Genomic DNA, 23842 nt, shown 5'->3' with positions numbered 1-23842 from the left:
ATCTTTTGTGTAAGCACCCAGGCAGTGGTTCTAGCAGTTAGGGCTTTACCAAAAACATCATTATGTAATGACGGGATTTTCCTAAGAAAAGTCTGGAATCGAGCTATTGACAGGTATCTCATGCACGGTTGTAGAGACCAGTCAAACAGTGGGAAGACACCAAAAAGTGTTTTCTATAGTTCATCTTCCATGGAATCTTATTTGGTCTCAGTCTGGCCTAAAGTCATGGCCAATTTGTGTAAAAGAATTTTCTTTTGTGGTTACAGTCATCTCAAGGAAACGCTGTTACTCTTTTGAGAAAAACAGTCATTTTTTTTTTCCCAGATTAAGTCTATCTCATGGCTACATGAGGTTGGGTCTGCCTTTCCTTGACCCTATGTGGTGAGATTAATTAATCATTAATTCTCACTTAAAATCCTTCTTGATAGTGAAGGGTTATCTTTGTAAATAGATTGCTACTAGATGGTGAGCATTGTTAAAACAATTTAAAAATGTGTCTTATGTTTATGGTTTATAAATTCTTCCTCATCTTCATGTCTTCAACAATAGCTAGGATTTCTTTGCTAGTATCCAAAGAAAAAAAATCTACCTGGCACTTGATTCCTAGACCCTAACAATAATAGTACCAGGATTGTTATTCTGTAGTTGGGGGAAAATGTGGGTTACATTTAGTCAATTGAGTTTCAGAACCCTAGTCATTCCCACGCTAGGATCAGATCATAGAGGGAATTGTTATAAGTAGAGGTCTACCTAATTGCTGGATTTCAGATCTTTTGATGTTTTGTAAGAAATTCACACAAACCTCAAAAAAGTCTATTGCATTTCTTTTCTGGTCCCCCTCACCCTGTCCCCCAACCAACCCTCCCCTCAATAACAGTGTGCTCTGCAGGTTGGCTGGCCTCAGGCACAGGTGTCCTTAACCAACTGGGAGGGAGGAGGAAGGGCATTCCCAGACCGTGTTCTTCAGGATGGCTGACCTGACAACATGGCCCTTAACGGCTTTGATAGCTGTCTGTCACCTTCGCCTTCCTCCCTGGAAAGCTGGGACTCTGGGAGGAGTCAATACTTAACATCAACTTTAGTCATTCTTTCTTACCTTTCCTGGTATAACCTGAAAAACAACAATAGGCACTTGCAGAGGAAGATCTTATGGACTAATGTTTTTCCACTCGGTCAGAACGTGTACTAACTTCACTAGGGGAAAATCTTTTAATTAGGTCTGAAAGGAGACAAATGCAAAGCAACATTTCACAGAAGACTCGATTCCGATTCAGAATTGAGAAGTGTTGATTTCCAAAGGAAGCGTTTAGGTCTAGGAGTATGTATCACCGAGATGGTCTGAAATGCAGCCTGTGCTAGCAAAGGACACGCTTGCAGCTCTTTGTGGGTCTCTTTTAGAGACCAGGGATTCATCTGGCATTTTGTCTACATGTGTTAAATTTGCTATTCTAGTCATCAGGTTGCCACGAAATACATAAAGGTCTCTGTCATAATTCCAGCTTCAAATCATATTTTTAGGGGCTGACATTTGCTCAAAAGTTAGTGTCTTGAAAGAACTTGGATCCTCTCTCTTGTGTCTGTCTCATAAAAGACACTAGGGGAATGGAGTAACTTTTCAAAGGGAAAGTCTTGGAAATAGTCTTTTTTTAATTGTGCCATGCTAGCGGGCCAAGGGGCACCATATGTTTTTGGAGGTAGAACGAAAAAAAAACATTCTTAATAGCTTCTTGTGAAAAGACAAAGGACATCTTTTACAATTCTGCTTAGAAGGTGGGTGGTTTGAATGACCGTTAACTTGTAATGTAGATTGGACTATGGATGGTGACTTTGCTAGGGCAAAAACAGGGGTATGGGGGTGGGTGAGGAAGACCACGAGGAAGAACTAGCACTAGACAGCTGGGAAATATGACACTACCCACATTAACTTGGGGCCTGAGAGACAGAACAAGGTCCCATTGAAACAGAATGATGCCCTGGCCTGAATATTTATCCTAAGAACAATTAGAAAGAAAAGGGATGAGGAAAATCAACGAAGACACCATCCATTAGAGGGTGGAATTTGTGAGTTATCACAATATTTAACTAGTGCCAAAAGTGGGGCAAAGCTGGGCACGACTCTGGAATCTTGGCCCTGGGGGTGAATAAACTGGTAGGAGGATGGTTGGAGGAAAAGGGATCTAGAGCTTTTAGTGAGCCTGCTGAAATTTCTGGAGATTGGCTTTCTAGATTTCCAAAGAAAAACGTATAGATAGCTCAGTTCAGGAATCCTGACATACCCACTACAACCAAGAGGATGAAAAAGGGGCAAGAAGGGTAGCCAGGATGTGCACGTGACGATGAGCTGTGATCTGGTCTAGTCTTGTGGGCACTCGGCTGAAGGCCATAGAGATACCTCTCTGGGCAACTGCTGTTCTGAAAGGGCACCGAGTGGAGGGGTCTAGCTGACGCTTCCGTGATTGGAGAGCACCCTAAGAGAAGCTCCAAACCATAGATAGTCTAAGAACATTCATCTTTGTAGCTTAGTTTGACTGAAAAGCGTGAAGCATGCCTATCAGCTGAGTGGAGGCTGAACTTCAAGGGCGTCACTGATAAGGAAGCTGTACTGGTTACAAGAGAACTTCTCGTCCTGCCGACGTGGTTTAGCTAGCCATGGAATTCGAGGGTTCTTTGGTTAGCCAGACTCTTTGGGCCAGATACATGAGTTGGGGATTCACAGGAGCAAGGAATTAAAATTCATGTTATCAGGGGCAGAGGACAAACAGAAACTCTTTTCACATAGAAAAATAAAAATCAATCTCTGGCAAACATGACACCATCCCCCCCCCCCCTTGCTCATTCTCTCATCGAATTCACACGGCCTTCTCACTAGATAGGAGAAGGATAAAACCCTGTTCAAAATAGGTAGCAAGATTGAGCCCTGTGCTTTAAGACAGCAATACTGAGTTCATGGGCTGAGTGTCTAGAGAATTTAGAGGGACTTGCTGATTTAGTAAGACGGCCCATTGTTCTGGAAGGACCCTCTACCCTGAATTGTAGTGTCTGTACCCTGGTACGCTTCCCGGTTCTAAACTATCCAGATGGCCTTCACACCCAAGAGCTCAGATTAGACTCCTATTGGTCAGCAAAGAGCAGACTTACAGAAAGGACAGCCATTGGCTGGCTGAGATTCCACTAGCAATGTACTGCTGGATCCTTCCCCGCCATTTTCTTTCCACTTGACAGTATAGTCTCCATCCAAGGGCCTCTAAGGTTCATAAATCTCATGAGCTGAAGGTGGGGGTGGGAAGAATGGCCAAGAGTTGACTCTTCCTGATAACACAGGGCACAACTGAGTATAACCCGGTTTGGCTGCATGGGTATACTTTCTTATTTGAAACTACAGGTTACAGCTATGGGGAGGGGAGCCTAGAGAGGACACCTGGGCCCTTTCTATACTACTGCCACCTGGATGCTACTTTGTAGACTGGCTGCCTAAGTCTGGGACCCTCTTTCCATATCCCTGTTCACCCCATTTCTCTGGCATTACAGCTTCAGACTTAGAAATGTCAATTCAACAAACATTGAGCACCTTCTGTGTGCAAGGCACACTCTGCCTATCTGGTTGTACCTTATGGGGCAGAAATAGTGATGAAAAGATGGACTCATGTTTCCCAGGTGAGGAACAGCTGTCTCTCATCCAATACACTGGTTGGGCTTCAGGAAGTAAGGCCTCCTGGTGGCCCCAAACCAGTCGTGCAGTACAAACACATAAACCCACATACAAGGGAAAGGCAAAACCATTTAAAAAACTGCTTTGTCTCTGAGCGGTGACTCGGGTACAGGGGCGCTTGGAAGTGTGTGTGTGCTGACTGTGGGGTATCATGGTGCTGGGTGTGTAGGCAGAATGTCCCAGCCTTCTCTGCACTTTGGTTTGGGTCAGGCTCTGGGGAGAGGGAAGAAGGGAATGAATGTCCAATACGCTGGCTGGCCTGCCGAGTGTGCCCGTTCCTTCCATCCCCTCAGCCAGCTCCAGTGCCTGCCTATACACCCAGCACAGCTGGGATTCCCCTGAACCCTACAGGGTCACAGGATTTTTGAAAGGGAGTGAAAATGATGCTCTCTGATGGTTGTTCATTTCCCAGAACTCCCTCTCCCTAGCCCTGCCCTGCCTCAGTGAGGACTGTTGCCCAATGTTTTCTGGAGCACCATAGACCAAACAAGGAAAAATAGAAGCAACCCAAATCAGTGGCCCAAGGGGAAGGCATTAGAAATGAACATTTCATAAATATAAACAGGGCTTACAAGGAATGTCAGAGCCAGATCTTAAAACCTTGCCAATTCACGGTATTTTCATAATGGATCCATTCATCTTTTAAAAGAAACTCTGATTGGCAGCTGAAGAGCCTGACTTGTGACCTTTGACCTTTTGAACATGCTCCAACCCTCTCTACCAAGAGCTTGCTCAACCTGGGAATAAAAGACAATGATAGCTTCTGCTAATGAGCAGTATAGGTTGTGGGGACAGTGGGGTCACCTGACGAAGGGAGCAGTGGAAAATTGTGTGCACAAGACAATGGTCAGTCCACGCCGTGGCAGTTTAACGGCTACCACGAAAAACGAAGGTGAAAACTGTCAGCAGGCTGGCGGAAGAGCAGGTGGTCAGGAGCATCGATGACAGGACAGATCCAAGGTTGGGGACATGGGGATGGGGAGGGTGGGAGGTTTGGGAAGGACCCTCCTACTGGACCCGATGCAATTGGCAAAGAGATCAGTTATGGAAGATGGTCCTATTAGATCCTCATCTGGGCTGTTCTCCTTCGAGAAAGTTTGGATCTGTTTCAAAAGCCAAGGAGGAAACGGAGTCAGTATATTGTGAGAAGGAAACAGGAATTAGCACAGGGGCATCTTTATGCAGGGGCTACAGAGATGGCCTGGGAGTCGGGAAGACCTGTGTCCAAATGCTGCCTCTGGTCTGACACATCCTGGCTGAGGGATAGTGGGCAAAGCTGGTATCCTCTGAGCACCCCCAAGACCAGAAGGTACAGGGTGAGCGGCAATCTGCATTGGGAGAGGGGGCTTCTCTGAGAGTGCCTACGCCAATGAGATCACAGTTCTGGTTTTATAACCTATATATGTATACATATGTGTACACATGTATGTACACACATATGTCTCTCTCTCTCTCTCTATATATATATATATACATATATACATATATACATATACAAATATACTAGCTGTGTGAACCTAGAAAATTCTCTTAACCTCTGTTTGCCTCACTTTTCTCATCCATAAAATGGGCATAATAATAGTATCTACTTCCCAGACTTGTTGTAAAGCTCAAATGAGATGATATGTGTAAAAGGCTTGGTAAACTTTAAAGTGCTGTCTAAATGCTACCTATTATTATTACACACAAAGACAGCAATACATACATATAGACACACAGGATTTTGGATTTCAGTGGTGATATTGGGAGCCATTGACGTACATCTACACATCAAGCTTGTGGATTTGGGAAATAATTTGAGAATTACAAGCAGTTATGCCTCCCTTTGCATGATGAATGGATGAATGATAAAGCATTTATTTAGGATCATAGATTTGGAGCGCTATGTGACCTTGCATCCAGTCCACTCGTTTGGCAGCTGAGGCAGAGGTTAAGTGACTTGCCCAGGGTCCCAGAGCTAGTAAGTGTCTCAGGCCGGATTTGAACTCAGGTCTTCCTGCCTCCAGGTCCAGCGTTCTAGCCACTCTCCCATGTTTCCCCTGCCCTGTCATGATGTCTTCCATTCTCTGAATCCTTCCGCCTGCTCCAAAGCACACAGATGCGTATTCTCAAACCCCACCAGCAATTCTAACAGGGCTCAGCTCTTAGCTCCGCACACCATCTTTTCACTTCTCTCCCCTGGTGGCCATCTCAAGCTGGCCATGGTTCACTTCTCTCCACTGGTGATCGTCTCAGGCTGGTTATGGCTCTGTCCTCGTTACTACCTCTTCCAATGGGTGAGTTCCTCCCCAGAGTCACCAGTTGGAGACGTACAGCGCCCCCCCACCTTCTCTTTCTCTCCACACCACTCCCGCCATGCTCCCTTCTGGCCTCGCTCCAGTCCTAGCTCTCAGACCCACATTTTCATCCTACAGAATCTCCCTGTCAGCTTCTAGTTTCCTTTCATGCATTGTCTTCCACCTTTGGAGTGGGAGTACCTTGTAAACAGGGGCCATCTTTCCTCAGTCTTTAGCCCAGTGCCTGGCATATGGTAAGTTTAATAAATGCCTCATCGAGTCAAATCTACTACACATTCTCACCCTGGCATTTCCCTAGCAGCCTCTCAGGAGTAGGAACTCATGGAGCTTCCATATTAGAAAGGCTTTAGGGGCTATCTGGTCCAGGCCACACCTGAAAGGCATTCCGATATTACTATATCAGGCAAGAGGCTTTCTAGCCAAAGTCTTACTCAGCGTTGTGCTCCCTGTTCTTCCCTCTCAGCTCAGAAGATTGGGGAACTCGCCCAATGCTAGTGATGGTCAAACAATTCACTTAGTGTTTGGAGAGGCAACTGGAGGTGGAGGAAAACGATCAAAGACTGTCCTGGCAGTCAGGAAGACCTGGGTTTAGGTTCTGCCTCTGGCAGACTAGCTGTTACCATGAGCAGACCGCTCAGCACAGTGCCCAGGGTGACTTGGATGGAAGTGACTCTGTGGCAGTGGAGGGGGACAGCTAGGTGGTTCAGTGGATAGCGTGCTGGGCCTGCAGTCAGGAAGCCTCATCTTCTGGAGTTCAAATGTAGCCTGACTCTTACTAGCTGTGTGACTCTGGGCAAAGTCACTTCACCCTGTCTGCCTCAATTTCCTCATCTGGAAAATGAGCTGGAAAAGGAATTGGCCAACCACTCCAGTATCTCTGCCAAGAAACCCCAAATGGAGTTATAGAGAGTCAAGACATGACTGGAAGGAGTTTTCATGCAAGGAGTTTTCCATACTAAAGAATTTTTTTTTCACAGATCCCTATTTCCCTCTTCCCCTATTAGTGCTTTACAGTTAAAAAAATAACACACTCACACACACACACACACACACCACACACACACACACACACACACACACTCCTACCTTATGGTTCCAGCCAAGAGAGGGTTGAATGCATACAGCCAGTCATGCATGTCCTTGTCACTGTTTGCCTGCAAAAGGATGCCTCGATGCTCAGTGCAGACAGCAAATGTGTTAGGAGTCTGGAATGGAAGAGAATCAAGTGGAGATTAGGGCAGCATGACCAGGGGGGTGTCCTCACAAGGAGCTATCTTGAAACAAGGTCAAGAAAATGCAATAAAAAGGAAAGGAGGAAATCCAAAGATCCAATTTCAAACTCGCCATGATGTTGCTCTGATGATGGTGGTGATTCTATGTGCTCCTACACACAGGGTCCTCCAGAATGGCAGACTTGGAGGTCCAAGCACAACACCCGGGCCTAGGCTTCAGAAAACAACTGACTTAAAGCCAAGGGGTGTGTGGTCAGTACAAAGTATGCAAAGATCAAGAGTTCTTAGTCTTTTCTATGTCATGGACCTCTTTGGCAGGCTGGTGAATCCTAGAGATCCCTTCTAAGAAGAGTGTTTTTAAATGCGTAAGATACATAGTATTACAAAGGAAACTGGTATATTGAAATACTGTTGTCTCTCCATATCTGTATCTATCCATCCATCTATCCAGCTATCTATCTACCTACCTTTATCTCTCTCTCTCTCTCTCTCTCTCTCTCTCTCTCTCTCTCTCTCTCTCTCTATCCGTCCATCCGTCTATCTATCTATCCGTCCATCCGTCTATCCATCTATCCATGTAACTAAAAACCAAGCTCAGAGAGCCCAGAGTGAGTACTCCTGGGACAGGGAGTTAGCCCCGCCCCCTCAGTGGTCCCAAACCTCCTGCTGCAGTGCCCTCACCATTTCTGGCCCTTCCAGAGCACATTCTGTGCCCATTGTGGATCTCCTGCCTCTCGTCCTTTCCCTAGCTCACCAAAAACCCTTCTTCCATTGCTGTAGTTTGGTTTAAGATCACTCGCCTCATACTTAGCGCTAAGATGCAGGGGTGGCTAGGGAGGACAATGTAGCGTCCTCATACTAAGAATCAGTCCTAGGCAGGGTCATGCAATGGTCTAGAGGGCCCATCCACCCTTGGGTTCAATTACTCCTCAACCCTTCTTGGCTGATGGCAAAGGACGCCATGGAGGGCGTGTCTAACACTGGCTTCACAGAACTGCAGAATTTCAGAGCTAGCAGAGACCCCAGATACCTTCTAGTCTAGTATGAGGAAGAGTCTCCCTTTTGTGTCATGCCCAAGGGGGGGCCATCCAACCTCTGCCTCCTCCTTCCCTCTGGAGGCGGCCCATTTCTCTTGGACAGTTCTGACCATTAGCAAGGTTCTTCTTAGTCTGAATTTGCCCCCTCAAACCATCCACTCATTACTCTAGTTCTGCTTTCCGGGGCCACACAGAAGACATCTGTGGCATCAGGGGATGTAAATCCTTCGAGGCCAAGTCTCATGTATCACAGATGCTGCATATGGTGAGGAGGCTTTTGGGGATGGGGAGATCAATGAATGTGAAACATCAGGAATGTGCATCAGTACCTCCTCCAGCCCGGCACCCCCCCACTCCTCCCAGACCAGTTACCTTGAGCATTGCCTGCTGGTCCTCGCTGTATTCCACCTGGGCAGTGGAAAGGTTGAGAATGAACCTCTCCACAGAGTCCTTGTCACTGTTGTACATGTAAGCATAGGGGCGCCTCACCACCACAAAGCGCTTGGCCCAACCTGTCGTCTTGGGTTCCAGAAAGTGTAGGTAGCCCTTCTTGGAGACGATGGGGCTGAAGAAAAGGAAAAAGAAAAGGCTTTACTCCTTGGGGAGCTATGGCAGGTGCATTGGCCTGGAGAGGTCTCACTCATCACTTCCCCGTCCCCAGAGACCCATTCCCAAGTTTTGCAGGATCTTGAATCTCTCCAGATTCAGGGGCACAAAACCAGCCATCACAATGAGAATGGAGTTTACTCCTAACTCTGCTCCTGACTAGGGGTGTGGAGATCCAGGCCCAGAGCCTGGAAGAACTAAGGCCTCAAGGAAGGGCATTGAGAGCAGGGTTTCAAGCTTTAAAAGAGCTAAAAGTATGACCCATGTCTTGGAAGCTTCCTCCTCTGCCCAGAGGTGTTCCATGCCTGTGGAGCTGGCAAGAGTTCAAGAAGTAGATTTTTTAAAAATGTTACTTTTTCTGAAAAGCTCTTATCACATTCTCATGTCGCCATGCTCTAACCCACCCAGAGCACCATGTGACCTTCACCCATCACATTTAGAAGAGTCTGGGGAGGCCTCATGTCTCATTCTCTGACCCACCCAGGGCATCACCCAACCTTCACCCATCATATATAGAAGAGTCTGGGGAGACCTCATGTCTCATGCTGTGACCCACCCAGGGCACCATGTGACCTTCACCCATGTCTAGAAGAGTCTGGGGAGGCCTCAGCTCCTCAGTTGCCTTTTGGGACCATGGCCCCAACTTGGAAGCTCTCCCTGGAATTGTACCCATTGCCGGATGGGTTTGAGCACTTGCATTTGTTATGGAGCAAAGGCTGGGAATCTCCTGTGCCACCATCTGAACAGGTCTGCCCCTTTTACTCCTACCTCCCTTCCCCACACCAGAGGGGTGAGGCTCAGCCTCCATACCTGACCCGGATCTCTTGTATGTCAGGCACCAACAAACGCTGGGGCTCCTTCTCTGCTTCTGGCCCGCTGACAGGAGAGGGAGATTTCTTCTGGTCTCCCTCCAGCACCGGTTCCAGTTCAGGGCTGGCTGGTCGGGAGCCGGGCAGGGGGTTCCTGAGGGGGAAGACAAGGACCATTTCATTAGGTGAAAGCCTGCATGACCTGAAGTCAGGATGGCCCTGGGTTCAAATCCTTCCTCTGAAACTTACTAGTTATATGATCCTGGGCAACGCCCTTCACTCTATGAACCTCAGTGTCCTCGTCTATAAGAGAGGAAGAAAAGTATCTGGCCTGACTTCCCCGCAGGATTGTTGTGAGCATGAAAAGAGATCATGGATATTTTGTAAATGTTAAAGCATCCCATAGAGGCAGGGCTGCCCAGTGGATAGAGAAAGAACTGGCTTTGGAGCCATGAAGACCTGGGATGTGATGTCTGTCTGTACTCAACTGAACAATTCTGGCTTCCCACCAGTAGAATGTAAGCTTCTTGAGGCACTATTCCATTCTTGTCTTTCAATGTGAGGACTGTGGTGCCTAGCACACAGTAGGTACTTAATAATGGCAGTCTGACTTGAACTGAATTTAATATAATGAGGCAAGGTTGTGACTTGGGAATTTACTTCCTTTGCGATCTCAAACGGTCACTGAGATGATATTGTGGTCCTTTGGGGGGCATTCAAAAGAATGTGACCCTGGAGCTAAGAGTCCAGAGTTTGAGTCTAGACCTTGCCACTTCCTGCCTACGTGAGCTTGAGCAAGTCTCTTAATTTCTTGGTTTTCTCCTCTTTACATTCTAGCGGTTGGATCTGGTGTGATTTGGCGATGCTGCCCCATAGCTCAGACCTGCTTTCCAGGTCACTGGTCATTTCTGGCTTCAAATGGCCCCTCAGATCATGGTCATTTGGCTTACCTCAGGTCTGCAGTGGTGTACCGGCCTTCAACCAGGGATGGGCAGGTGGAGGATGGAGTCAGAGTGGCTGCACTAAGTGGGGACATTGAAGGATCCCGCAGCAAGGTCACCGACATCTCTGACAGCTGCAGGGGAGAAGAAAAGAGAGACGGGCTCTTTCTCCAGCCTTGAGAGTGCAGGCTGCTCTGAAGACCAGAGCACAAGCCAGAGGCCCAGAGCTCTGACTGACCCACTCTTTGTCCTTTGGCATTCATTCAGCTGAGCAGATTGGCATTTCCAGTGCCAGACAAGCTGTAATCAAAGGCCCTTAAACCACTGCTGACCTTTCATGACTAACCTCCAGGACCTGACCTGTGTCCTCAGCAGGCAGGAATGAAAGGAGCTCAAGAAAGACATGGCAAACCACTCCAGTGTCTGCCAGGAAAACCCCGAATGGGGTCAGGGAGAGTCAGACATGACTGAAAAGACTGAACAACATGCTTACTGACTGTGTGACCCTGGGCAAGTCACTTACCCTGTCTGCCTCAGTTTCCTCACCTGTAAAACAAGCTGGAGAAGGAAATATCCAACCACTCCAGGATCTCTGCCAAGAAAACCCCAAATGGGGTCATGAAGAGTCGGAATACAACTGAAACAACTGAATAGCAGCAACAGTAAAAACATTGACTCTGACCCTGAGTCTTGGGGATTATTGTTGGACTCTTGTTTCACTTTTTTCCTTTAAAAATGTAACCATGGTGCCTCCACAGCAGAACTGAAAGACCTTCACAGGCCATCTTTCATCGTTTTCCTGGCAGTAGACTGATGGGGGCTCCTGTGAGAGTCCTGCAGAGGGGTCTGTTTGCATGTCCATATTGGGACTCCTGTGAGCTGGCAGAGTGAAGTGGATTGTTTTCTCATCCAATCCAGGCCCTGATTATGCCTTTATTTGCCAAAAGAGGCCTCGTCTTTGGGGTAACACAAGTGGGGGATGGGATAGCAAGTCTGGAGCAGTGAAGGAATTATGTTGTCTGAGTACTTAATAAATGTTAATTGAATTGGAAATTGAAGTAAAACCCCAACTAGTGACCTTATGCTAAATTCCGGGCAATTCTGACAGGCAGAGGGGCAAAGGAGGGATTGTCCTCTCTAAATATTCCTGTGTTTCATATTCATCCGGAATAAACAGGGCAATTTCTTGAGCAGATCCAAGCCGCTAACAATCTTTGCAATATGATGTAGTTTCAAAATGCTGAAGAATTCCCCCGCCATGTTACTCATACATATTGATTAGCATGAGAACCGTGGCCGAATATTTCTGTATTTTACAGGCTGTATTTATAACCACTTGCCAGTTTTTGACCAATTGCTATCAGAGGGCAGTTACCTTCAGCAGGGGGGGCTCACACAGATAAAATAAGCAGCGCCTGGCTTGATGGGATTCGAGAGGGGCCAAAATGCTTTATCAGATAAAAATACCACTTACGTTTGCTCGTTGGAGCCCAGAAATGACATCGAATTTTGAAAGACCATGTCAGTGGAACCCAAGTTCCTGCAGGTTCTACCCAATCTGGAAGCCTCCATCAGGGCCCGATGAGTTAACGTGTGTTTGCTGTCCAAGGACCAGCCCAGGTTAATGCACCCTCTGATGGTTGGTCACTGAGTGATGACTCATTATTTGGCCATAGCCACTCATGGGGTCTCAGCTGGTACAGGGAGGAACTCCAGTGACGAAGTCACAGATATTTTTACTTATTGGAGAATTCATAAAAGTGATAAGTAGGTTTGTGTTCTGAATGTTAACCTAGTGTATACTGTTGCTGAGAGTTTATCCGAATAGCATCTTTGTCGTATTCTTGAAGAGTATCAGTTAGAGAAAAACTTTGTGTCAAAGAATGTCTAGTAATAGCTGTAATTACTGTTTTGTGAGGAAAGAGACCTTGGACAAGTTACCTTGTCTCTGGGCTTCAGTTCTTCCATTTGTAAAATGAGGGGGGTCCTAGGTGGTCTCTGAGTCCCCCACAGGTGTAAATCTCTGATGCCAGGCTGAGCTGGCTTCCTGGCTTCACTCTGGGTGTAGAAGAGGAGCTGACCTACTTACTGTCTCCCTGGGCTGGTGTCTGGCCCAGCAGGGTCTGTGGACTTATTCCTCATTCCCAAACATGATAAAATGCAAGTACTCCTAACCCCATAAGGACAATCTGCTGGGACACCTGGTCCCTTTGGTTCCATGATGGTAAGCAATCCAGAAACTAGCTTTAATTCACCAAATAAAGGAGATTTTCATTTATAAAATTGTGGGGAGGTAGTATGGCTTCCCTTCGGATTCTGAAGGCCTTTAGCTGGGGTGCATTGACACGCATCGAATGGCATGGGATATGAAAATGCTGTGGTGTTCTCAGGGGCGGGGAGGGACCCACAGAACAGGGGGCTCCCCATCCTACCTTGCTTTCACTGGCACTGACGCAGACGTGACTGTGGGTGTACTCTCTGTTGAAGGTGTGTGTGAGGAGGCGGAGGCACTGGGAGGGAAGGAAAAAGAAGCTTCAGGAAATGACCGGTGCTCCTAGGAGTAGATGCTAGTCCAAGATGGGAAGAAGGCACGTGGTTCATGTAGGGGTGGAGAACTCAGGTCACTGGACAGGGAACTTGGCTTTGACATGAGGTGAGGCCTTAAACAACAGCTCTGCTCAGGTCACTTGTGGGACTGGTCATTTAAATCCCAACTAGTGAAGATTTATTTGGTCAACTTCCTTGATCAATTTCCCAGCCGGAAGTCTCTGTTTTCTCTGCCCCACTCCCACCCCAAATGTAGGTTGGAATCAATAATTTAGAGGTTCTTTCAGGGTCTTTTGGACTTCCTCAATCCTAAGATTCCATAAACAGAGGGTAATGGGATGGAGATTGAAATAGGATGGGAGTCTGGACACCACGTCATAGGAGGAGCTGTTTCCTGAGTTTACCCTAGAGAAGGGGAGATTTAGGGGAGACAGCTTAGCTGTCTTCAAGTGCCTCAAGGGCTGTCACAGACAACAGAGTGTAGAGAGTCTGCTTCAGAGGGGACAGAATTAGAATGACAGGACCAGGCACTGCCCCTCTCTGGGCCTTGGTTTCTCCCTCTGTACAGTGGGGGCCTGAGCCTGATGTTTGATCTCGAAGCTCCCATCCAGCTCTCAATCCTATAACCCTACAAAAGAGTATTTAAGCTGAGCTGGGTTCCAGAGCACAGCCAAAGAGTAAGCTAGACTGAAGAGGAGCAGGAGTTACAGAGGGAAAGTTTTGGTCTGGGGCAGGGACATGGTAAAGAGACTGGAAAATCTGTTCTTGTCTGGCTGAAGGAGGAAGAAGCCTGAGGTGGGCATTCTCTTGCCATTTTTCTGTGTATGGTGCCGTGCAGAGATGTCCTGCCTACTTACAGGCCAGACAAGATGTCTTCTAAGGGCACTTCCAGCTCTTAAGATTGAATGTTTCAACTCCCAAGAGGGAAGGGAGTACAAATGGCGACCTTGCTATTCCTCAGCTTCGCTGTTAGTGCCACTTTCCCTTCAGTCAGATGACTGCAGGGGGATTCAGAAGGGTCTTGGCCAGGGCGTGATAAGGCGCCCTTGCCTCGGGCAGTTTGGAAAGCAAAGTGAAGGCCGGGGAACAGCCTCGAAGAAGGGCTGACCATACCTTGGCTGCCAGCTCCTTCTGTCGTTCACTGGGAATGTCGAGGGTTGTGGCGCGACCTTCCGAGGTGCCATCTGAGAGAGGAGAGGAGATGCAGGAAGTGCTGTGGGACTCAGAATCCTCGCTGGAGCAGGGGGACAAGGTCTCCAGGGCCGATCTCTGAGTTGTCTCCAGCTTTTCACGTAGGAGCAGATAATGTCTTGTCTTTTCAACCTTTAAAAGAAGAGTATTTTCCAAATTGTCAGACAGATAATGTTTCTCTTTCCAAACTGCATTCTGTACGCTTCTCTGTGAATTGACATCACATTCTGGGTATGGGAGGTGGATGATAACCATTATGCTCATTTTACAGATGGGCAAACTGAAGCCTGTTGAGTTAAAGTCCTGGGTTACATGGTTAATGCAAGAGTGGGGAGTAAGACTGAGATTTCCTTGGTCTAAGAACAAGCTGAGATCCTGGGTGTGCGCTGTAGAAATAAGCTCTCTCTCTCTCTCTCTCTCTCTCTCTCTCTCTCTCTCTCTCTCTCTCTCTCTCTCTCTCTCTCTCTCTCTCTCTCTCCCTCCCTCTCCCTCTCATTTTCAGGAGCTCTCTTACACTTGAGTAATTCCATTTAACAGTGTAATGATGGCATGATGTGGAATAGCTTTTTGTGCCTTCTGTCGGTTATTTGTTGTGAGAATGTTGCCAGTCACCCTGAACTGTAAAATGGCCTCAGAGCACAAGAGCCCGTGGGCTTCAGAATGCAGTCTGGGCCGCGGGAGTCTTCCAGAATTGCCTGTCATTGACAAACTCGCTGTAGTCGTCCCAAGGCTGCTCCATAGAAAGGCTTCCCCGGGGTAGAGGAAAGTGAAGGCACTCCAACTCTGGAGAGTGACTGGTTCCGATCGTGCCTTCGACCTTCCTCAGCTTGAGGGCCTCCTTTCAAAGGAGGCCCCTCCTGGTCCCCCTGGTGCTAGTGACTTCCCTTCTAAGGCTGACTTGGATCAACTTGGTCAGTGCCTTGTATCTACCCAGTAATGAACATATTGCCCTGCTTGAGGGCAGGGACTGTCTCATTTTTGCCCAGGTAACCCCAGTGCCCAGCACAGCTCCTGGAATACAGTAGGTGCATAATAAATGCCTATTGGTTGACTGTGCAACTTCGGGCACAATCAATCAGCCAGTATTTATTTGTCACTTAATATCCCTGGGCCTTAGTTTCCTCATCTTTAAATTGGGGGATTATAATATCTATAGCACTTAGCAGCTGGGTGTTACACTAGCTTGAGAACTGGGTGTGGAACCAGGAAGACCTGAGTTCAAATCCAGCCTCAGCTACTTACCAGGGACGTGACTCCATAGATGTCACTTAATCTCTGGCTGATTTAGCTTCCTCATTGGAAAATTGGGAATAATAATAGCAGCTACCTCCTAAGGTTGTGAGGCTCAAATGAGGTAATAAGTTATTACCTCAGAAGTAATAAACTCTGTAAAGAGCTTTGTGAACCTTAAAGCACCAAATGTGAGTAATTTATCATCATCACCACCACTATCATCATCCCCATTGTCATCACCTCCCTACACTGCTGTGAGTCTCAAATGAGATCCTGAATGTACAGGGCTCTACAAGCCTTAAGCTGCTTAATTGGCAGGTACCTTCCTGCCACAGAAACCACATTGTCATTTCTTGAACATTTATTTTATCTATATCTACATCTATATCTACATCTATATCTATATCTATGTCTATGTCTATATCTATATCTATATCTATATCTATATCTATATCTATATCTATATCTATATCTATATCTATATCTATATCTATATCTATATCTATATCATCTATATCTATATCTATGTCTATATCTATATCTATCTATATCTATGTCTATATCTATATCTATATCATCTATATCTATATCTATATCTATATCTATATCTATATCTATATCTATGTCTATATCTATATCTATATCTATATCTATGTCTGTATCTATGTCTATAGATATATGTCTATATCTATATCTATATCATCTATATCTATATCTATATCTATATCATCTCTATCTCTATCTCTATATCTATATATCTCTATCTCTATCTCTATATCTATCTCTATCTCTATATATCTCTATCTCTATCTCTATATCTATGTCTATGTCTATATCTATATCTATATCTATATCTATATCTATATCTATATCTATATCATCTATATCTATATCTATATCATCTCTATCTCTATATCTATATATCTCTATCTCTATCTATATATCTATCTCTATCTCTATATATCTCTATCTCTATCTCTATCTCTATCTCTGTCTCTGTCTCTGTCTATGTCTATGTCTATGTCTATATCTATATCTATATCTATCTATATCTATATCTATATCTATATCTATGTCTATATCCATATCATCTATATCTATGTCTATGTCTATATCTATATCTATATCATCTATATCTATATCTATATCTATATCTATATCTATATCTATATCTATATCATCTATATCTATATCTATATCATCTCTATCTCTATATCTATATATCTCTATCTCTATCTATATATCTATCTCTATCTCTATCTCTATATATCTCTATCTATATCTATCTACATCTGTCTGTCTGTCTATCTATCTATCTATCTATCTATCTATCTATCTGTCTATCTGTCTATAAACTCTCCTGAGGGGAGGTTATAAGAAGGATTGTGGTATGGTAGATACAGGACTGGCCTTGACATTAGAAAGGCCTGGGTTCACATCCTGCCTTTGACACATACTGACCACAGGACCCTGGGCAAGTGACCAAAGCTCTCAGTGCCCCAAACTTGCTGCCCATCTGCATTAATGGAGGGAATTTTCACACCAGAAATTCCATATGTTTATGGAATCACAAGTCTGTCCTCTCCACCACTCCATCAAAAAATCCCTGAAAAGTGGAGGGGGTGGTTGCAAGAATGGCTCCTCACCTCTTGAAGTAGACTTAGCTTCTCAAGCTCCCACTGATGGTCCAGGATGAGGCTGTCACTGCGGGGCCTCCAGCCAGCCAGGTTCTCCTCCCCTCGGACATAGGCAACAGAAGTGTCCAGGACACGCCGACGTCTTCTCTGCATTCCTAGAATGAAAGGATCACCCATGTTTCAAGGCCCCTGCTCTCTCCTTAGATGGGACCATCATCTAGACCACAAAAGATGGTGACAGAAGTCTGCTCAATCATTCATTGAATAGCAACCTGGGGGTGATGGAGTGTAAGCCCAAAGTCACGTGTCTAATGATGGGGAGAGGACAGATGCAGAAGAATAAGAGTTTCCCCCTCCAGTAGCCTCTCCCTGGCCCACCTGAGGGACACTCATAACACAGAGCATTACAACTGAAGAATGAATCACCAGCAATGGCCCATCTTGAGTGAAACAAATGCTACGGCACAGGTCACTAGCACCATGGGCTCAAACAGAGTATATCCTTCTCCAGGGAGTGGCCGTACTCAGGTGAGCAATGAAGGTCAGGAGGTTGGCCATTGGGCTGGAGGAAGGACTAGTCTCTAGTGGAGATCTAATTACATCTAGTCCTTCCTTGTGTCTATCAAGGGGTCAGGCTATAGGTCAGGCCTGCCCCTCCATGACCTCATGGCATAGTTTTATCACACTTGGCCACAGCAAGTTGGTGCTAGCCAGACAGGGGTCTCTCAAAGTCTAGATTCTCTCCATTAGCTCAGGCTCCTTTTATGAAGATACCAGGAGCCAGCTAACACCAAAAGGGTCTGTTTCCATAAAAGACCCAGAGAGTCAATTGAATCCTTAGGATGTTAGACTGAAAAGTCTTCAAATAGCCTTTCTAGGCATCTGGTTTCCTTCCAGTTCCTTTCCTTAGGCAGGGATGCACGTTGACAAGGGAGAGCCTGGGCAGCCAGACCCAGTGAGAGTGAGCAGGACAGATATCTTACCTGGACTTCCAGCGTCAGCCACGCGGCACAGGCTAAGTTCATACACTCCCGTCACCCGGTTGCTGCAAATGAATAGGTAACAACCTTGAAACTGCTTAAGAACCTTCCATTGCTCCCTATGGCCCCCAGGATAAAGCATAAAGTACTCAGCTTGGCATTTAAGGAATCTCACCTTCTGGCTCCAGCCTGTACTCCAGGTTTTTTGCAGACTCTGTGCTCTGGTCAACCTTGCCTGGCCTGCTGTTCCCTGAACCCCATCTTTTGTGTCTTGCCTCCATCCCCTAGCACAGGCTCTTTCCCAAGCCTAGAATGTTCGTCTAGCTTCCTTCAAGGCTTAACTCAGGTGCCACCTCCTACAGGGAGTCCTTTCCAATCCTTGAGTGTTTGATCCCCTGAGATCAGCAGGCATGTGCCTATTTGTGTACATATTCTATCCTCTCCTCCCCAGTAGAATGTAAGCTTCCGGAAGCCAAGGACTGCGTTTCATCTTTCCATTGTATAGACACCCCAGCACCTTGCACAGGTGTCTGACACATACACAAATAAGGTAGAAGATTTGTGATTCAGCAGGGTGGAGATTCCTGCCCCAACTATGGAGCAAATCATCTTTGATACTTGAAAAAGCATGGAAAATGAGAGGGGGAACCACAAGACTGGGGAAGGGCAGATGTTGCTGTGAGTTTCCAAAAAGGCAAGAGAGCAGAATCCAAATATTACATAGGCCAGTGAGCTGGACTTTGATTCCTGGGAAAATTCTAGAAAGGATCATGAAAAGAGATGGTTGGAGCAGTGATGACAAGAGCCAACCTGGCTTCTTCAAACACAGGCCATATCAGGCTGGCCTCATTTCTTTTTTTTTTTGTTTTGGCAATTGGGATTAAGTGACTTGCCCAGGGTCACACAGCTAGTAAGTGTCAAGTGTTTGGTCTGAGGCTGGATTTGAACTCAGGTCCTCCTGACTTCAGGGCCGGTGCTCTATCCACTGCGCCACCTAGCTGCCCCTGCCCTCATTTCTTCATGGCAGAACAACTAAACCAGCAAATGTTGTGGATACAGGGTACCTAGGTTTTAGCAAAGATTTTGATTATGTATTTCATCTGTTTTTCATGGAGAAGATGGAGAGATAGGGCTTAGATAATAATCCAGTTAGCTAGAGACAGTGGTTGGATGGCCAGACTCAGAGAGTAACAGTGCAGTAAGTAGTGCCCCAGGGATGTGGCCTTGGTCCTGTGCTATTGAACATTTCCATCAAAGACTTTGTTAAAGGTAGAGATGGCATGCTCATCCCATTCACAGATCGAGCAACGTTGGGAGGGAGGGAGGGACCACTACTGTGATGGAGGACAGAGTCAGGATCCAGCCATATCATGGCAGGCTGGAGCAGTGGGCTGAATCCAACAAGGTGAAATTTAATAGGAATCAAAGTGAAGTCTGGCACTTGAGTACAAAAAAAATCAGCTCCTCCAATATAAGATGAGGGAAGCATAGGTAAAAGTAGAGTTGTTTTGAAAAAGATCTGGGGGTTTCAGTGGACTGCAAACTCCATTTGAGTCAGTGAAGTGATATGGCAGCCAGAAAAGCTAAGGGGATCTGGGGCCACGTCCAGTGGAGCCGAGCTCCCAGGAGCAGTGAGGTGATAATCCCATTGTTCTCTGCCCTCATCAGGCCTCTCCTGAAGTGCTGTGTTCACTTTTGGACACCAATGCGTAGGAGGGAGCTTGATAATCCGGAGAGCGTTGAGAAGAGGGCAGCCAGGCTGCGGAAGGGCCTTGAGCGTGATAGGTTGATGGGTTGAAGGACACGGGTTTGGATCAAAAAGACAAGGGGGCCTAGGATGGTTGAGTGCTGGAAGGGCCGCCACGTCTACAACACGTGGACTGGTTCTGTTTGCTCTCAGAGGGAAGAGCCAGGTGTAGCCAATGGGTGACGGCTGAAAAGAGGCTAATTTAGCCTTGATGTTAACCAGACTTTAGAAGCATTGCTTGAACAGGACTGGATTGCTTCTTTTCTATAGCTCACACATCTGGCACATGCTAAATCCCATAACAAAAAATGATGATGATGAGACAGTTTGTGTTTCTTTTTCTAAAGAATGGAAAAGTCACTTGCTGGATACTGAGAAGATGAATTTTAATGTGTGAGCAGGGACATCAAAGCAATTCTTTCTATGGCCAACGTCCCAGGCATCATTCTAGGGATCAGCTGGCCTAGAACTGAGGGGTTGTGGGATCTGAACCGCAGGGAAGGGTCTGTTTCTAGCTCAGTCATTTCTACTGACTCTTCTTGCTCCTCAGAGACCCTGATCATTGAGCCAGGGTTCTTTCTTATACGGTCACTCAATCTTAAGAATAGGAAAGGATGCTGGAGGCCCTCCAGGGTGACGTATCTGAGCTGAATTGAGAGCTGAAAGGAAACTTGCCGACCTTTGCAGGCAAGTGCCATGTTTTCATATGTCTTTGTGTCCCCAGCGCATAGCCTAGGGCCTGGCACATAGTGAATACTCAATGAATAAATGCTTATTGACCAACTGAGAAGCATTTTATCTTTTCTAAGGCATCTCTTGGCTGATATTTGGAACGGCCTCATTCGATGACCCTTCTAATGCACAGCATCTGTGGTCCGTGCCATGAATCATAGATCTGGAGGGTGAGGGGATCTTAGAGACCATCAGATCTAACCCTCTCATTTTACAGTGGCCCAGAGGAGGTTAGGTGACTTGTCCAGGGTCACACAGCTGGTAAGTGTTTGGGGCAGGATTTGAAGCCAGGTTTTCCTATCCCCACATCCATCTACTCTGGCAGACTGTTATCTTGGCCACCTTCTTTTAGATGGCCTAAATTTGCTGCATGTGTGCGAAGGCGTCAATTCTATAATTTACTTAGAAGACCTTCCCTGCTCCCATGAGCCTTTTGCCAGAGCACGCGTAAGGATCTTTTTTCAAACTGTTTTTAGACGACCCTCAGCAGTTCTTGGAAGCATCCTCTGCCTCTTGGGGCCTTGGGTGTAACTCTGTATTGGTCACTCCCTTTCTCTGCTGGGCTCTTGACCTTGTGGCACTGACCGTTCCAAAGATGCACAGATCATAGCCATAACTCAGACTTTTCCCACCCCGGGGGCCTGATATGTTGATCACAGAGCTACAACTAGTAATTGGTGTCCCCAGAGTAGGACACACTGTTCCTGATGCGAATGGCACAAAACACACCGTGCGACTCCTCTGGGGGTAGGAGCGGGAGGGGGAAGTGGGAGGAGCCCCATTGAGTAGCTTCCTATTTTCACTAATTATTCTTATGAGGTCAGTGCTAAACTCGGTTGTTTCCATGCTGCTAACGTTACAAAAGCTATTGGCTCCCCTCTCAATGCAGGAGCCCTGGACTTCCAGCTCTAGTTATAGCCCTAACTGATGGCCTTTTCCAACCTGTCTCCACCAGTGCTCAAAGTTATGCAACGTGTTTGTAACAGAGCCCAGGATATAGAAGCCAGCCACCTGTTTCTATCCCATTATGACCAGAAAGCCCCCCAGAGGAGGGTCCCACTGGACGGTGGGCACTAGTCTTTCACTATGACACATTTGGTGGGTGTAATCACTTCTTACTGAGTGTTTCCCCTCTTCCCAAGGCGATGACCCCGGGGAGGACTTTACCTCTCGGAGGCCCTCAGGCTCCCACTGCCAAACAGGTTGCGGATAGAACGAGATGCTGGGAGTTTAGCGTCCCGAGAGTAGAACACCATGCAGAAGTCTTTGGTGATCACAGCAGGCTGGGTACAGTTCTCCATCTGAAACACAGCACGGAAACTAAGCAAAAGGCAGAGGAGAAGGGACCCAGAGAGGGCCTTTCGAGGAGTGGATGACGTCCAGTCACCTGGCCTCTGCCTCAGCGTCACCTGTGCTTGTACATTAAGTCAATGGGCACACTGCATCACACCTCCACTTGCAGGTCAGGTGGTACCCTACACCCTCAGGCCTTTGGCCTCTTATCACAGGGGACTTTCAGTGGTCTTAACAATCCACTTCAAACTTGAGGTCACTGCCTTCCCTTCGTCTTGTAACTGGATCATCCCCAAAATGAACAATGCCTTTTAAAGACAATGCTCCATGGGCAACCTTTCCTCTGGGTCTCACCATGGAGGCCACTTCTGCCTTCCTTCGTGAGTCTACTTGAACAAAAGGCACTGGGAAAGGTCTCAGTGCAGCTTACCTCCAGGCTGATAAGTGGATCAGAGCTGGAGATAGCTATTTCTGGAATGAATGAATGCACATATGCCCTTAAATGATGAATGGCAGATTTGACCTAAATTTTAGAATAATCAAATTCCAAAGCTGAGGTGACCTTAGAAATTATCTAAGAGGGAGTGTTGCCTTGTTGTGAAAAGAGACCAGGGTTGGTATCCCATCTCTGATACCTACCCACTAACTATGTGGCCATGGGCAAATCAACTAAATGCCCTGGGCCTCAGTTTCCCCATGTGTAAAATGGGAATACTCGTATGTCTAGAACCCATCTCACAGGATTGTTGGAAGGATCATATGAGATCAGATTCATAAAGCCTTTTATAAACCTCAAAGGACCTTGTAAATGCCCAGCTATTGTGATCTAATCCAACTCTTTCTTTTATAGATGAAGAAACAAGGCAAGAGAGGTCAATGGCTTTGTCCAGTGTTACTCACATAGGTAATTAGTGGCAGAGTATGGGTCTCTGAGCTGGGGTTCCCAAGACAAGCCCCCTGCACACTCTATTGTGTCACATCTTGAGTTATTTTCTTTCCAGATGTTGTATAGTCTACACTGTGATTTTACCTCTAACTGGAAGTCACGTGACATGAACTAGGAAAACTTCTTCTCTTCCTTCTCAACCTTTCTAGCAGTTGTCAAGGCTGATAGGCATTGCTCCATCTGTATTCACAGATCCCCATGACCCATTAATCCTTCCTCTTGTTCTACTGGGCTAGGTTTGCCAGGCATGTACAGGGAGTCACTAGTTGGGGTTTCAGATCCTAGTTCTTATTTCTACTTTCTGACATTTCCTGAGGTTCCCTGGGAACTAAACCCTCTGGGGGTTGGCAGATCAGAGTAGCTGACCCCAAGCATTTGGGACCCAGAGCTACATCCTTTAGGCTACTGGTGGACTTGGGGGTTTTTGCCCTGGGAAGATGTCCAGTTTCTTGCCTCGATATAAGCAGATAGTGTCATGTAGATCTTCTCACGGTAAGGGGTGACCCGATTTAGCAGGAGGGAGTTGTGCATTGAGCTGTCCCAAGCCGCTTCAAACTGGTAGAAGGTCCTGAAAAGAAGCAAAGATGGGTAAAAACCCAACATGGGTAAAACCCAGGCACGCTGGAGGCAGGGGCCAAACATGCACACAAACACACGGACACACATATGTGACTAGCAGATGTAGCTGCCCCAGAGTGCTGAGGCAATGAAGTCTTCCAGGAGGAGGGAAGGCCAGGCTTCCACGTGGCCCCTTACCATGAGGCTTGGGGATCTGGGCAAAAGGCAAACAAGAAGGAACCCATGGAGGTCAGAATGTTTGAGGACCTGGTGCTTTGGACAGAGACGGAAATTCTCCGAATGACAGAGGAGGAGATATGAAGAGTCAAAGAGGGGAGAGAAGGAAG

The 23842-nt window shown here is 46.6% G+C and overlaps 1 protein-coding gene across 1 annotated transcript in view; it reads right to left on the bottom strand.

Moving 5' to 3' along the window:
* Positions 1-837: 837 nt before the first annotated feature.
* The window catches only part of KIF1A (kinesin family member 1A), a 198710-nt gene continuing 175705 nt past the window's right edge, over positions 838-23842 (bottom strand). Inside the window, 11 exon segments of the mRNA XM_078147217.1 lie at positions 838-4812; positions 7093-7211; positions 8648-8840; positions 9692-9844; positions 10641-10765; positions 13064-13141; positions 14292-14501; positions 17249-17394; positions 18223-18284; positions 21866-21999; positions 23391-23505. Of these exon segments, the coding sequence (XP_078003343.1) occupies positions 4770-4812; positions 7093-7211; positions 8648-8840; positions 9692-9844; positions 10641-10765; positions 13064-13141; positions 14292-14501; positions 17249-17394; positions 18223-18284; positions 21866-21999; positions 23391-23505 (1378 nt within the window). The 3' untranslated portion in view covers positions 838-4769.

Source organism: Phascolarctos cinereus, unplaced genomic scaffold (assembly GCF_003287225.1).
Source record: "Phascolarctos cinereus isolate Bilbo 61053 unplaced genomic scaffold, phaCin_HiC Scaffold_7;HRSCAF=346, whole genome shotgun sequence".
Lineage (NCBI taxonomy): Eukaryota > Metazoa > Chordata > Mammalia > Diprotodontia > Phascolarctidae > Phascolarctos > Phascolarctos cinereus.
Note: the sequence above shows the minus strand (reverse complement) of the source record. Positions and strands in the feature narration are given on the sequence as shown.